Source organism: Hylobates moloch, unplaced genomic scaffold (assembly GCF_009828535.3).
Source record: "Hylobates moloch isolate HMO894 unplaced genomic scaffold, HMol_V3 SCAFFOLD_6, whole genome shotgun sequence".
In the NCBI taxonomy this organism is placed as follows: Eukaryota; Metazoa; Chordata; class Mammalia; order Primates; family Hylobatidae; genus Hylobates; species Hylobates moloch.
Genome location: NW_026652281.1, coordinates 5,733,775 through 5,747,266, shown reverse-complemented (window position 1 = coordinate 5,747,266; position 13,492 = coordinate 5,733,775). Strand labels below are relative to the sequence as shown.

Here is a 13,492-nt window from a genome sequence, read left to right as displayed (position 1 = left end):
GGTTGCATTGGTTCTTGGCTGGCTGTCCTCATGGTCCCAGATGGCTGCCAGAGCTCCAGGCATCACAGCCAAACACACAAAGGCCCTATAGAAGAAGGGGGGTGTGTGCGTGCACACGCACATACAGTAAGGAAATCTTTTCCCACAAGCCCCCAGCAAACATCCACTCATCTCTCATGCCACTGTTGCATGATGTGCTGATACCTAAGCCAATCAAGGGCAGGAGTCTTAGCCAGGCACGACCCACTCCCCAGAGCACGTGGCTGTGGGGAGAGGGTGGATACCTGAACATGATAAAATTGCATTAACAGGGAAGAGGGGAATTTCTGCTCCTGCATTTGAGGTCTGCAAAGCCCCTGAGACCAGAAGGAGCCTGTGTGTTTAAGAGGGCTGGATGGAAAGAGATGGGAGCTGCAGGAGGCTGGCCTGCCACAGAGGAGATCTTTGAGTTTGGTACCGAGGTCGTGGGAAAGCCATAGGAGCAGGCCATTGGAGCAGGAGGGAGGTGGGATCTGGTCTGGGGTTCTAAGAGTGCTCCAGCTGCCATATGCAGGATGGGTTGAAGGGGCCAGGTCGGAGGTCGGAGTCAGCTGGGACGGGCAAGGGGCGGTGGTGTGCAGGATTCCAGCTGGAGCCTGCACGGAAGCACATCCGTAGTCTGAGGGCAACTGGTCATGGCCCTGTGGGAATGGAGGTCCTGGGCTTCCTCCCAGCTGTGAAAAGGCTCTGCCGTCCCTGACTTCCTGAGATAGACCCTGCACCCTGAGTGTTGTGTGCTCTGAGGACAAAATTCCGCCAGCTGCATTCGGAGGCTTTAGAACCGCTGACCTTGACCCCAGGAGCCTCCCTGGGGCATGTGGCCCACGTGGTTTCCAGGCGGGGTAAACAGCAATGGCCTCATCTTTCAGATGTGGCCCAGGGATGCCCAGAAACCACATACTTTCCCTAAAGTCTTAAAGGATATGTTAATTTCAAAATAATAACACCCTAAAGGCACAGGGTTGGTGTGTATTAAAAGAGAAAAGTGTGTTTCTATTCTCCTTGTTCAAATGTATCAAAGTGCATAAAAACAAATGTCAGCATGGATGCTTTTGCTTTTTACCATGTCAAATGCAGCCTAAGAGAAGGAAAACTCCAGCATCTGCTTGCTCGAGAACTGGTTCCTGGTGACGTCGTATCTCTCTCCATCGGAGACCGGATCCCTGCAGACATCCGACTCACTGAGGTGAGTGATTCCAAACCCTTGTCAATGGGGTATTTGATGGAGCTGGTCAAGGAGCAGACACTTAGCTGACTGTAGGCATGTATAGTCTCTCTCATACACACATGCTGAAACATACATGCACGTGCATGCACACAAGACAGGAAGGAAGTTAGCAGACAAGCGTATTCTACGCATAGAGCCCCTCAAACCATATTTCATAAATTGTCATTCTCACTTTAAGCCTAACAACTTTTGGCTATGATTTTCCAGTTTAAAGCAGGCTGCAATAACAAATTAAACCAAGGTGGGCTTGGAGAATGATGGGAGACTTGCCTCTCAAAACAGACACACAAGTGTTAGAAAGAAGTGATATTAGAGGTGGGTGATTCACCTAAGGTCAGGAGTTCAAGACCAGCCTGGCCAACATGGTGAAACCCCACCTCTACTAAAAATACAATAATTAGCCAGGCGTGGTGGCGTGCACCTGTAGTCCCAGCTACTCAGGAGACTGAGGCAGGAGAATCGCTTGAACCTGGGAGGTGGGGGTTGTATTGAGCCCAGATTGCACCAGTGCACTGTAGCCTGGGTGACAGAGTGAGACTCCATCTTAAAAAAAAAAAAAAAAAAGTGCTATCGGGGCCATGCTCCTCCAGGGGCTCCAGGGGAGAAGCCGTTTCCTGGCCTTTCCCAGCTTCTAGAAGCCGCCTGCATTCCTTGGCTCATGGCTCCGTGTTCCCGCACCACTGCTTTTGTTATAGTTCCCTGATGTCAGGCACATCTCCAATCATCCTTCCTCCCCCTCCTTTATAAGAACCCTTGTGATCTCCCTGGGCCCACCCTGGTCACCCAGACCATATTCTCCCCATATCAAGGTCCTTCAGTTAGTCATCTCTGCAAAGTCTCTGTCACCACGACAGAGAACACATTCCCAAGTTGAGGATTAGGGTGCGGACATCATGGGAAAGCTGGGGGCAGGGGGCTGTTATTCAGCAGGCCACACTCGAGCCCTTTTCCAGGTCCCCTCCCTCCTCCCTTCCTGCCTTGGGGCCCCCCACCCCACTCCCCATCCACATTGCTCATTCATTCGACAAGTGTTTCCTGAGCACCTACTACATACCAGGCCCTGGGCTGGGTGCCGAGGACACCATGCAGGAAGCAGAGCTGGTCTCCGTGTTCATGAGTTTATAGCCCAGAGTGACAGACTAACCTAAATCTACTCGTGACAAGTACTGTTCCAGGACTGCTAAGGGACCCACGAGTGGGAGTACTGGGAATCCTGGATTTCCCAAATGGGAGAGACTTGCCTGGCCTGGTGCAGTCAGGGAGGGCTTCCTGGAGATAGCAGCTTTTGGCATAAAACAGCCATTTTAGGCAAAGGAGGCCCAAGCTACTTGTCTCACGCTGACCAAGAAGCCAGATAAGTTTTTGCTTTAAACCGCCATGGGGGCACCTAAAACCCTCCCCCACCACATGCGACTTAGCCTATCTCATCCCAGAGGTCTCTGCTCCCTGTCCCTCCTCCCAGGCCTTCCCCCAGGGTCCTCCTTCTCAGAGTCCTCCCTCCCTGCTCTGTACACCTTGGTGTTGGATCCAGTGCTTGTTTATGGTCAGTCCCCCCGCCTCCTCCATGGAGTATCATCTTCCTGAGGCAGAGATTGTATCCTATTCACTGTGGTATTCCCAGTGTCCAGAGGAGTCCCTGGCCCGTCGAGGGTATGGATGGGCAGATTTCCAATCAGTCCACACCCACACTCACTCCCCACCCCACGTGCCTCCTCTCTTCCAAACACCTCCTCCTTCTTCGTCCTTCTCTTCCAAGCTGCCTTCCCGGGTGGGGGTCACCTTTGATCTCTCCCTTTCGTTTTTTGTTGTTGTTGTTGTTTTAAAAGGACTTCATTGTTTAAAAATGTTTTAGATTTGCAGAAAAATTCAGCTCAGGGTTTCCATCTACCCCTCACCTGGGATCCCTTCCTGTTTTTAATGCCTTAGCTTACTTGGGTGCATCGGTCACAACTAAGGAACCCATACTGATGCCTTCTTGTTACCTTGAGTCCGCGCCACTTTCAGATCCCCATTGATTTCCCTAGTGTCCTTTTTCTGCTCCAGGATCCCACGTGACATTTAATGGTCATGTCTCCTGCGGTTCTTGCTGGCTCTGACAGTTTCTGATGGTCCTTGTTTTTGACCTTTACCTTGACAGTTTCGGTTTTGTTTTTGTTTTGAGCAGAGTCTCTCTCTGTCACCCAGGCTGGAGTGCAGTGGGGCAGTGTCGGCTCACTGCAACCTCCGCCTCCTGGGTTCAAGAGATTCTCCTGCCTCAGCCTCCTGAGTAGCTGGGGTTACAGGCGCCTGCCCCCATGCCCGGCTAATTTTTGTATTTTTAGTAGAGACGGGGTTTCACTGTGTTGGCCAAACTGATCTTGAACTCCTGAGTTCAAGTGATCTGCCTGCCTTGGCCTCCCAAAGTGCTGGGATTACAGATGTGAGCAACTATGCCCGGCTGTCCTTGACGGTTTTGAGGAGCCCCACCCAGGTATTTTCCAGAATGTTCTTCGAGCCTCCTTCAAAGATTTTCCCCAACATCACTCAGTGACTTCTTATGCTTCATTGTCCGGAGCTGGAGCCACGGGAGCCACAGGGAGGCGGGAATGTGGCTGTGCAGCAGGAGGCCTCGCCTCCCTGACACTGTGGGATCCACTGGGAAGGAAGTGGGGAGACAGGTATTACCTCAGTGAGTGGCGGCCGCTGTCGTTCTTGGGGACTGAGATCCTATGGCAGTGTACATATTTTTAAATGATTGCTAAATTTAAACAGTTGTAAATTATAGAGACGTCTCAGGTCCCTGTTTGAGAATCACTGATCTAGCTGTGCTTCTCTGGTTTGTGGAAGAAGGCTTCTCTCTAGCTTGGTTTTACATGCTTACGTGACCAGGTCCCGAGGGATAGGCCCACCCAGCCCCGCTCTATGAACTCAGAGGTGTCTGGCACGGTTCTGGCCCTGGGAGCCTCACCTCGGGAGTGAGATGTGTTAAGTCCGAGGTCAAGTTGTGGTTTTGCAAGATGGTTAAGTGTATAGTTTCTAGAACCAGAGCTTTGGTTCAAATCTCTGTTTTGCCACTAACTAGCTATGGAAACTTGAGCAAATTACTTAATTCTTCCATGCTTCAGTTTCCCCATATGCAAAATGGGGAAGATAATAGAGTCTTTCATTGGGGGTGGTGAGGTCTGCGGGCTAAGCCTTGTGGGGAGCTGCACACAGGGCCTGGTGCGTAGTCAGTGTTCTACAAATGTCAGTACCTCCCTTCCCCCTGCCAGGGTGTGTGAGTGTCTCTGCGTCCCTGTCTGTGTTTCTGGTGTTACTATTGCCCTAGATTGTCACTGAATAACCTGGGTTGGTTACTGTGTGGGATTGTGTGGGAACCATACAGATTGTACGGGCGTCTCCAAGGTGAAGAGTGGACTGCGTATGTCGAGACTCACACAGGTGTTTTAAAAGGTATATCCTAAAATAGCCATCACTTTCATTTCTCTGTTTAGATTGTATCAAAATTTCGAGCAATATTAAGCAAAGATATGAGACTTTTATGTTTTTAAGGGAGGCCGCTCATTCACAGCTTTTCTGATCGTGGAGGCCTCAGAGGCCATCATAGTGACGCTCATTCTGTAGGTTCACTGTGCCCTTTAGTTCGTGTGCATGAAGGTGCTGGTACCATTTTGTGCTTTTAACACCAGTTCTCGGGGTGACAGGGAGATTCCACAGCCTTTTCCCCTTGCTATCCTAGGTCACGGACCTCTTGGTGGATGAATCCAGTTTCACCGGGGAAGCCGAGCCATGTAGTAAAACAGACAGTCCCTTGACAGGCGGTGGGGACCTCACCACCCTCAGCAACATTGTCTTCATGGGGACCCTGGTGCAGTATGGGAGGGGCCAGGTAAGGCCTGGGGCACCGAGGCCTTGGGCTCCCATAACCCACAGGCTCCCATAACCCACAGGCTCCCATAACCCACAGGCTCCCATACCTTAGATTTCATACTTCTCTCTCTCCTGGACACAGGGGGTCGTGATTGGAACAGGGGAGAGCTCTCAGTTCGGAGAAGTGTTTAAGATGATGCAGGCTGAGGAGGTAAGGGGCAGGAGGGAGCTTCGGGATTTTTGTAAGCTGGAGTTTGAGATTATTATAGGCAAATAATACCAGCCCTGCCTACTCCTTAGGAATGAGTGGCATGTGGTTAATATAAGTATACTTCTTAAACATTTAATTTTTTTTTTTTTATTGGAGACAGGGTTTCACCATGTTGCTCAGGCTGGTCTCAAACTCCTGAGCTCAAGCAATCTGTCTGCCTCAGCCTCCCAAAGTGCCAGGATTACAGGCATAAGCCACCACACCTGGCCTCTTTTTAAACATGTAAGACATTTGTTAGCATTTTCATAAAGATACAGCTTTCAGACAGTAACACGCACAGATCTTTAGTGCAAAAGTCAATGAATGTTGACATATGTGTACCCCTGTGTAATCATCACTGAAGCTGTAGGATGGCAAGGTGAAGACATTTTGAACAAAGGCAGCCAGAAGCTGGGATCTTGTCCAACTAACCCATTGTGCTCACCCTTTCAGACACCTAAAACTCCTTTGCAGAAAAGCATGGACAGGCTAGGAAAGCAACTGACACTCTTCTCCTTTGGCATAATCGGTGAGTGAAGCAGTTTCCATACTGGGTTCGTTCTGCAGGTGGAGGGGAGCCATCATAGGGGGGCCACCATGGCCGTTTCTCAAATGTCTTGCTACTCAGCTGCATAAGGCTTGGGGATTGGGGTCAGAGGCTCTCCAAAAGCAACAAGAGCTTTCTGTGTAGTTGGACCAGGCTGGCTGCTGTAACAAGCAGCCACTACATTTTCTTGGCTTGACATAGTAAACGCTTGTTCCTTGCTCACATGGCAGTCCAAAGTCCGTGGGTGTACTCCTGGTCCAGTGGCTCTCCTGGATAGCTTGCCTACAAACAGTGACTTGGGCCCAGGCACCTGTTATATTGCTGCTCTATCTTCCTCTGGGTCCTTGGAGGCCATATTGCTGTTCAGCCAGCAGATGGTAAAAGAGGAAACATGGAGGCTTGTGGAGGACATTTTTAAGGCATAGACCAGGAAGTGGAATCATCAATTTGACCATCTTTTATTGGCCAGAATGGAGTCACATGGCCTACATAACTGGAAAGGAGACTGGGAAATGTAGTTTAACTGTGCACCCCACCATATTTCTATGCTTCTAAGCAGCCTGTGCCTGGACTGGGACTTCCTGACCTTTGGTAACACGACAAATAGCATTGACATGATGCTGCGGTCCTGAATCTAGATCTTAAGACTTAACATCCCCGTAGTGCTGCCCCGGTCCCTTCACTGGCTTCTTCCTGCTCTTTCCAGTTCTGGCCTTACTTCTGTGTCCTTTATTCCAGCCTTTAGGATCAACCCGTGCCTGGTCCCTAATAGATTCTCAGTAAATATTTGTTGAGTGAAAAATTTAATGAAGGAATAAACCAACACACCACTGCCTATAGCACATCCAGTGATGAGGGAGGTGCTGGTGAGTGTGGCCGAAACTGCGGAGCCAGAGAACAGCCTTGAGAGAAACAGCTTATGTAAGCCCATGTTTCTTAAGTTAAATTAGAACTGAAATTGACATGTCCACAGCAAGACCCATGATATCATTCAGACTTTTTTTGTTTGTTTGTTTTGAGATGGAGTCTCACTCTGTTGCCCAGGCTGGAGTGCAGTGGCATGATCTCAGCTCACTGCCAACTCTGCCTCCTGAGTCGCTGGGATTACAGGCATGCACCATCACGCCCAGCTAATTTTTGTATTTTTGGTAGAGAGAGGGTTTTGTCATGTTGGCCAGGCTGGTCTCAAATGCCTGGACTCAAGTAATCTGCCTGCCTTGGCCTCCCAAAGTGGTAAGATTACAGACATGAGCCACTGCACTGGGCTCTTTTTTTTTTTTTTTTTTTTTTTTTAAACATTTTGAGAACTCCTCTAGCAGATGGAGAGTTTTGACACTCAGTCCCACGGACCTCCTAGAAGGCCCAAGGGGCAGGTGCAGGGAAGCAACACCATGCTGGTCAGTGCTTCTAGAGCAAAGTAGCATTTGCCAGTTCCCATGGTGTAAATACTCTCAGTGTGGCCATTTTCAAGCTACTAATGTATAGACACTGAACATGGATTTCGGAAGACATGTGCCTAGTTGATTCTTGTGAGCTCCTGTGAGGGATCTCCAGCCTTCTACTATGGGAATGCCACAAAGGTGGAGTAAGTTCCTAGTGGGGGTGTCTCCAGGCTCACTGCCTCACCCCTATAGAGCTCCCCTTGCTAATCTATTTCATTCAAGTTCATTTGGGTTCTAGCTAAGATTTCAGTTGATGACTGAGTTTAGTAGCCAATAGTAGGAATGCCCAAAACAAAACTAACAGATACTGTGGCAGCCGCCCCCCTCAACACATATACACACACACCCCACTACCACCCATCAGAAAACATCCCTGGCCTCTGCAAAGCAAAGCTAACCTTCTTTAGCAAGCTCTCCAAGGGTGTCACCTGGCAACCCTACCCACGTTCCCAGTACCTACTCACTCCTTCCGATAATGATGGCAACAAGAGTTAAAGATTAGGCTTGTGTTTGCTGTGGCCCAGGAGCTGTGCTGAGCACAGACTGTCACACCTTAAACCAGGGAACTACTCTTTGAGGGTTGCACGGCCATGAGCCCCATTTTACAGACGAGGAGACGCAGGCTGCACCAGGCAACCCGAGCACCTTTCCCTGTTGCCAGAGCATCTCATGAACTTCCACAGGCCCCAGGGCAGCTCTTGCCATTTGTGCCTTGAGGGTCTATCTGTAACCACCTCCGTGTCTTGTACACCTAGTGCAGTAACTGGTGTGCAGCAAATATTTGGTAAATTATTAATGAAGGAAAATGGAAGTGGAGTATATTTAATCATGAGTACCACAGAATAAAATTATTAAAAAAAAAAAAATAGTGACCCATCTGCCCATCACAGGAGCGGCTGCATTTTCCACACAAAACACCACATGGGGGGATGTTCTGGATGCACAGAGCAGATGGGAAACTTGGGGAATAAGATGTAAATGCTTGCAAACAGTCCGAAATAAACTGATTGAGCCTTTAACTTAAATTTGGCTTGGACCTTTCCCGAGAAAGTAAAACCAGGTTTTTGTAGGTATAAACATATCTCCCTTAGAAAAAGGAAGAGAGGGGTTGAAGGTGGTTGAGGTGATCAGTCGTTCCTCTGTGCATGCGTTCCTGTAAACTCTTGAAGGAAGTGGATTTGAATCCATCCAGGCATCAGCGTGTGTAGTGCACGTGGAGATAAGGCTGTTTTTGTCTCTTCCCCAGGTCTCATCATGCTCATTGGCTGGTTGCAAGGGAAACGGCTCCTCAGTATGTTCACGATCGGGGTCAGGTAGGAGTGCTGTGGCCGCCCCTTGCCTTGCCAAGGTGGTCAGTGGGCTCTGAGCCCTTCCCTGCAGCAAGAGAAGGTGGGGAGGCTGCAGAACAGGAAGGGTTGGGGAAGGTGCAGCCCCGTCACCCCAACTCCAGCCTCCCAATAGCACATTCTCCGACAGGTACAGAGTGCGCAGTGAATGCTTGCAAAATGAATGACAGCATATGATGGGGGGGGGGTCCCTTTTGTATTAGGCTATTATTGCATTACTAAAAAATACCTGAGGGTTGGTAATTTATTCAGAAAACAGGTTTAATTGGTCCACGGTTCTACAGGCTGTACAGGAAGCATGGTGTCTGCTCAGCTTCTGGGGAGGCTCCAGGAAATTTGCAATCAAGGCGGAAGGGGAACGGGGAGCAGGCATGTCACATGGCAAGAGCAGGGGCAGGAGAGGGAGAAAGGGGAGGTGCCACATGCTATGAAACAATCGGATCTCTCAGGAACTCACTCCAGCAAGAACGGCTTGAAGGAGATGGCACTAAACCGTTCATGAGGCATCCACTCATCGTCTAGTCTCCTCCCACCTCCAACATTAGGGCTTATGTTTCAACATGAGGTTTGGGTGGGGACACACATTCAAACTGAATCAGGTTTCTTGCCACTCTTTGCCTGTGGGTTTGGGTCTTTCTGCCTAAGAGCAAGGACCCCAGAGCCAGCCTGCCTCTGTTTAAATTCTAAGCTTGCCACTTGCTGGTTTTGTGACCTCCAGCAAGTTTCTTAGCTCTCTGTGCCCCCGTTTCCTCCTCTGAAAAATGGGAATGCTCATATAGCCTCTCCTAGGGCAAGTGTCTGGATTAAAGGGGTTAGTCTGTGCAAGTGCCCACACGATACACAGTGTATAGTGAGCGTTGGCTCTTATTACTAGTTTAGAACTCGATCCAAGCCCTTATTTTACAGAGGACGCCATCAGAGAGGCAATGGACTTGGAGCCCAAGGCCATATGGGGACAGCAGGGCTGGGAGTCATCATCACTTGATGGTGCTAAGCTGAGGGGCCCGCCCTTCTTCTACATAGTGATTCATAAGTCATCCTAAGCCCCTGCATCCTGGTGGCCGAGACAGGGAGAGGCATAGGCAGCCCAGCATCGTGCAGCGGTGTGACGTTGTCGGTAGTTCTTCCGTGGCTATTTGCCAAGGGCAAGGGAAGCAGAGGGCTGGGGATTGTCTCTAATTGGGTATGTCCCATCGGAAGGGAGGCTAGGGGCTGTTCCAGGGCACAGAGGAACCAACCCATGTCTAGGCTCACATCAGGCCCATTGGTTCCCAGACGGTAACGCACATGCAGCTGCTGTCTGCAAGATGCTTTTAGGTGATGTGTGGAAAATTACTGTAGTGCCTGTTCACATGTATATATATGTAATTAATACATCGAACCCATGATGTAAACGAACTTAGATGTCCGTCAGCTCACGAAAGGATAAACAACTTAGGTACAGCGGAATATTTTTCAGCCACAGAAAGGGATGAAGTACTGATGCACGCTGCAACATGGATTAATGTTGAACCCATTTTCCTAGGTGAAGGAAGCAAGTTGCACATGTTATATGATTTTATTTATATAAAATATTCAAAAATAGGTCACTCGGTCAGGCGCGGTGGCTCATACCTGTAATCCCAGCACTTTGGGAGGTCCAGGCAGACGATCACCTGAGGTCAGGAGTTCTAGACCAGTCTGGCCAACATGGTGAAACCCTGTCTCTACTAAAAATACAAAAATTAAAGGTGTGGTGGCAGGCGCCTATAATCCCAGCTACTCGGGAGGCTGAGGCAGAAGAATCGCTGAGCCCGGGAGGCAGAGTTTGCAGTGAGCCGAGATTGCGCCACTGCACTCCAGCCTGGGTGACAGAGCAAGACACTGTCTGAAAAAAGAAACAGACCAAAACATAGGTCACTTCATAGAAAGAGAAAGTAAGTTAGTGTTTGCCAGGACCTGGGGTTGGGGAGTGAGTAGTGACTACTAACAGTTATGGGATTTCCTTTGAGGGTGAAGAAAATGTTCTAAAATTGATTGTGGGGATAGGTGCACACCTCAGCATACACTAACCACCATTCAGTTATATACGTTAAAGGAGTGAATTTTATTATATACAAATTATATATCAATAAAGAAACCAGAAAGGTATAGAACAGGCAGCTAAGAATGCTGTTATTGAAAGGGTCCTTGGAGCCTTTCTAATTTATATGTGAAGAGTAAACCATTACTGCAAACGTGTGCCGTAATGATCATTACAGTGAATTACAGTGGACAAACTCCTGGTGGATTGAGGCATCCCAATGTGTGCTGGGACACAGAGGTTTGTCCTGCTGGCCAGTGTGGGCAAGAGAATCTTGCTTTAAGGGTTGAGTGTACTGGGTCTGGTACATGGTATCAGGTATGTAGTATCAGGTGTACATGGCTGTGGTGCATAGTCAGGCTTTCCTGTGTATACATGAATGTACACGATTATCTGGTAGTTAGTAGTAGAAGAGATTCCAAATGCCTTATTTTTTCAACGACAGTGCATGGTAGCATTAATTGAGGGGCAGGCGGTAAAATCAACGTGTGGGCAGGTGTGTGTCCTATGACAAAAGCATTCAATAATTGTTTTTTTGAGTGAATGGGAATTGGAAATACTGTGTCTGGCTTTGGATACTTTGTCACTCAGTGTATTTAACAAACAAAATCTTAATAACACCAAATGCTGAGAGCAAATGCTGAGAGAAAACATAGAAAAGAGGAGTTTGAATATTATGTGATGATGTGGGCACACAGATGTGATAAAAATCATAAAAGCAAAATACAAATGACAGACACTTGGAAAACCCCATCCCAGATAAATTCTAAGCCATAATAAGTTCCTCTCTTCCGTTAAAAAAAAAAAATCCTGTAATGAGACACACAAGACATTCAAACCACATCAGAATACCCATAAATGATAGTTTTCAGTAGGAAAAGAGGAACAAGAAAAAAAGCCGTACTAATAGATAATAGTTGTTAGGTTTTAGCTTTAAGCAACCTATAAATGAGCGGAGCCGAATGCCAGGGCTTGGACTTTCCCTCCGGACCTGTTTGGAACCATGAAAATGGTGCAGTGGTTCTGTACAGGTTGCAGCCTGTTTTCCTGAAACAGCCTTTTTCCCTGAAAATATGCCCAGGTCCTCGGTTTGTTTTGCTAATAGCCCTGCGAAAGGGCATCTTAGGATCTGGATAATGAAACCCAAGGGGTCTATTAAATGTAGGATGCTCTTGATCTCTAGTGAATTGGGGCTTTCTAGCTTAATATCCTGAACAGAACGATCTTCATGGCGTTTTTTTTTTGTTTGTTTGTTTGTTCTGAGACAGTTTCACTCTTGTCGCCCAGGCTGGAGTACAATGGCATGATCTTGGCTCACTGCAATCTCCACCTCCCAAGTTCATGCAATTCTCCTGCCTCAGCCTCCCAAGTAGCTGGGATTACAGGGGCGCACCATGACCCCCGGCTAATTTTTTAAATTTTAAATAGAGATGGGATTTCACCATGTTGGCCAGGCTGGTCTCCAACTCCTGACCTCAGGTGATCCACCTGCCTCGGCCTCCGAAAGTGCTGGGATTAGAGGTGTGAGCCAGCGCTTCCAGCCTTCATGGGCCTTTTGAGGGGCATTTATCCTTCAGTGTTACTGTGTATAGCACGTGACTGCGTGATCTGTTTGTATTACTCTTATTGAATCCCTTTCATGTTCACGTAGTATTGGGATTGGGGGAGGTTGTGAACAAGACAGTCATGATTCCCATCTTCAGAGATTGTAGGTTTCAGTGAGGATGGAGAATCCATGGAATCAAGGGCTAGAGGGAGAGAGCTGGGAAGAGAGGCAGAGGCAGGGGGGAGAGGGAGCCTGAAGCTGAGATCTGGAGGAGCTGTGGCTGATGCGATGAAGCCTTGGAGGAAACTGGGTGTGCAGATTCCTGTGGCTGCCAAAACAAAGCACCACAGGCTGCAGGGCTGGAAACAGAAGCTTATTCTCACCATTCTAGAGGCCAAGAGTCCCAGGTCCTGTTGTGGCGGGAGCGTGCTGTTCGTGAAGACCCTAGGGGGAAGGGTCAGCCAAATGCTTCTTGGCTTCTGATGTCACAGACAGTCCTTAGCACATAGATCTCTTGCCTCCAGTCTCTGTCTGTCACATAGTCTCCTCCTCTCTCTCTGCGTCTCTTCTCCTTTTTTTATAAGGACGGCAGTTATGTTGGGCTAGGGTGGGTACTCTAATGACCCCATTTTTATTTGATGACATCTGCAAAGGCCCTATTTGCAAATAAGGTCACATTCACGTGTACCAGCAGTTAGGATGTGAACATATTTTATTGGAGGGACACAATTCAACCCCTTAGCAGCACGCAGTGGGCTGCCGGGAGAGGGGAGTGGATAGACAGCAAGCTCACTGAAGGAGATGAAGACAAGGAGGCCTGAGCCACGACTGGGAAGTCCTGTCTACGCGAATGGCAAAGTTGCCAACAGTAGCCTGCAGGTGGACAGAGGAAAGTCAGTTCTGGGCCGGGTGCGGTGGCTCACGTCTGTAATCCCAGCACTTTTGGACACTGAGGCAGACGGATCACTTGAGGTTAGGAGTTTAAGACCAGCTTGGCCAACATGGTGAAACCCCATCTCTACTAAAAATACAAAAATCAGCTGGGCATGGTGGCGTCTGCCTATAATCCCAACTACTGGGGGGCAGAGGCAGCAGAACTGCTTGAACCCGGGAGGCAGAGGTTGTAGTGAGTTGAGATCACACTACTGCCCTCCAGCCTGGGCAGCAGAGTGAGACATGGTCT

The 13,492-nt window shown here is 48.7% G+C and overlaps 1 protein-coding gene across 3 annotated transcripts in view; it reads left to right on the top strand.

Moving 5' to 3' along the window:
* Nucleotides 1–13,492, top strand: part of ATP2C2 (ATPase secretory pathway Ca2+ transporting 2) — an 88,240-nt gene that overhangs the window by 44,790 nt on the left and 29,958 nt on the right. For all 3 annotated transcript variants that reach the window (XM_032156305.3, XM_032156304.2, XM_032156306.2), the window contains 5 exons: nucleotides 1,117–1,225; nucleotides 4,986–5,135; nucleotides 5,259–5,327; nucleotides 5,820–5,895; nucleotides 8,602–8,668. In XM_032156305.3, coding sequence (XP_032012196.1) covers nucleotides 1,117–1,225; nucleotides 4,986–5,135; nucleotides 5,259–5,327; nucleotides 5,820–5,895; nucleotides 8,602–8,668 — 471 coding nt within the window. The remainder of the gene's footprint in view (nucleotides 1–1,116; nucleotides 1,226–4,985; nucleotides 5,136–5,258; nucleotides 5,328–5,819; nucleotides 5,896–8,601; nucleotides 8,669–13,492) is intronic.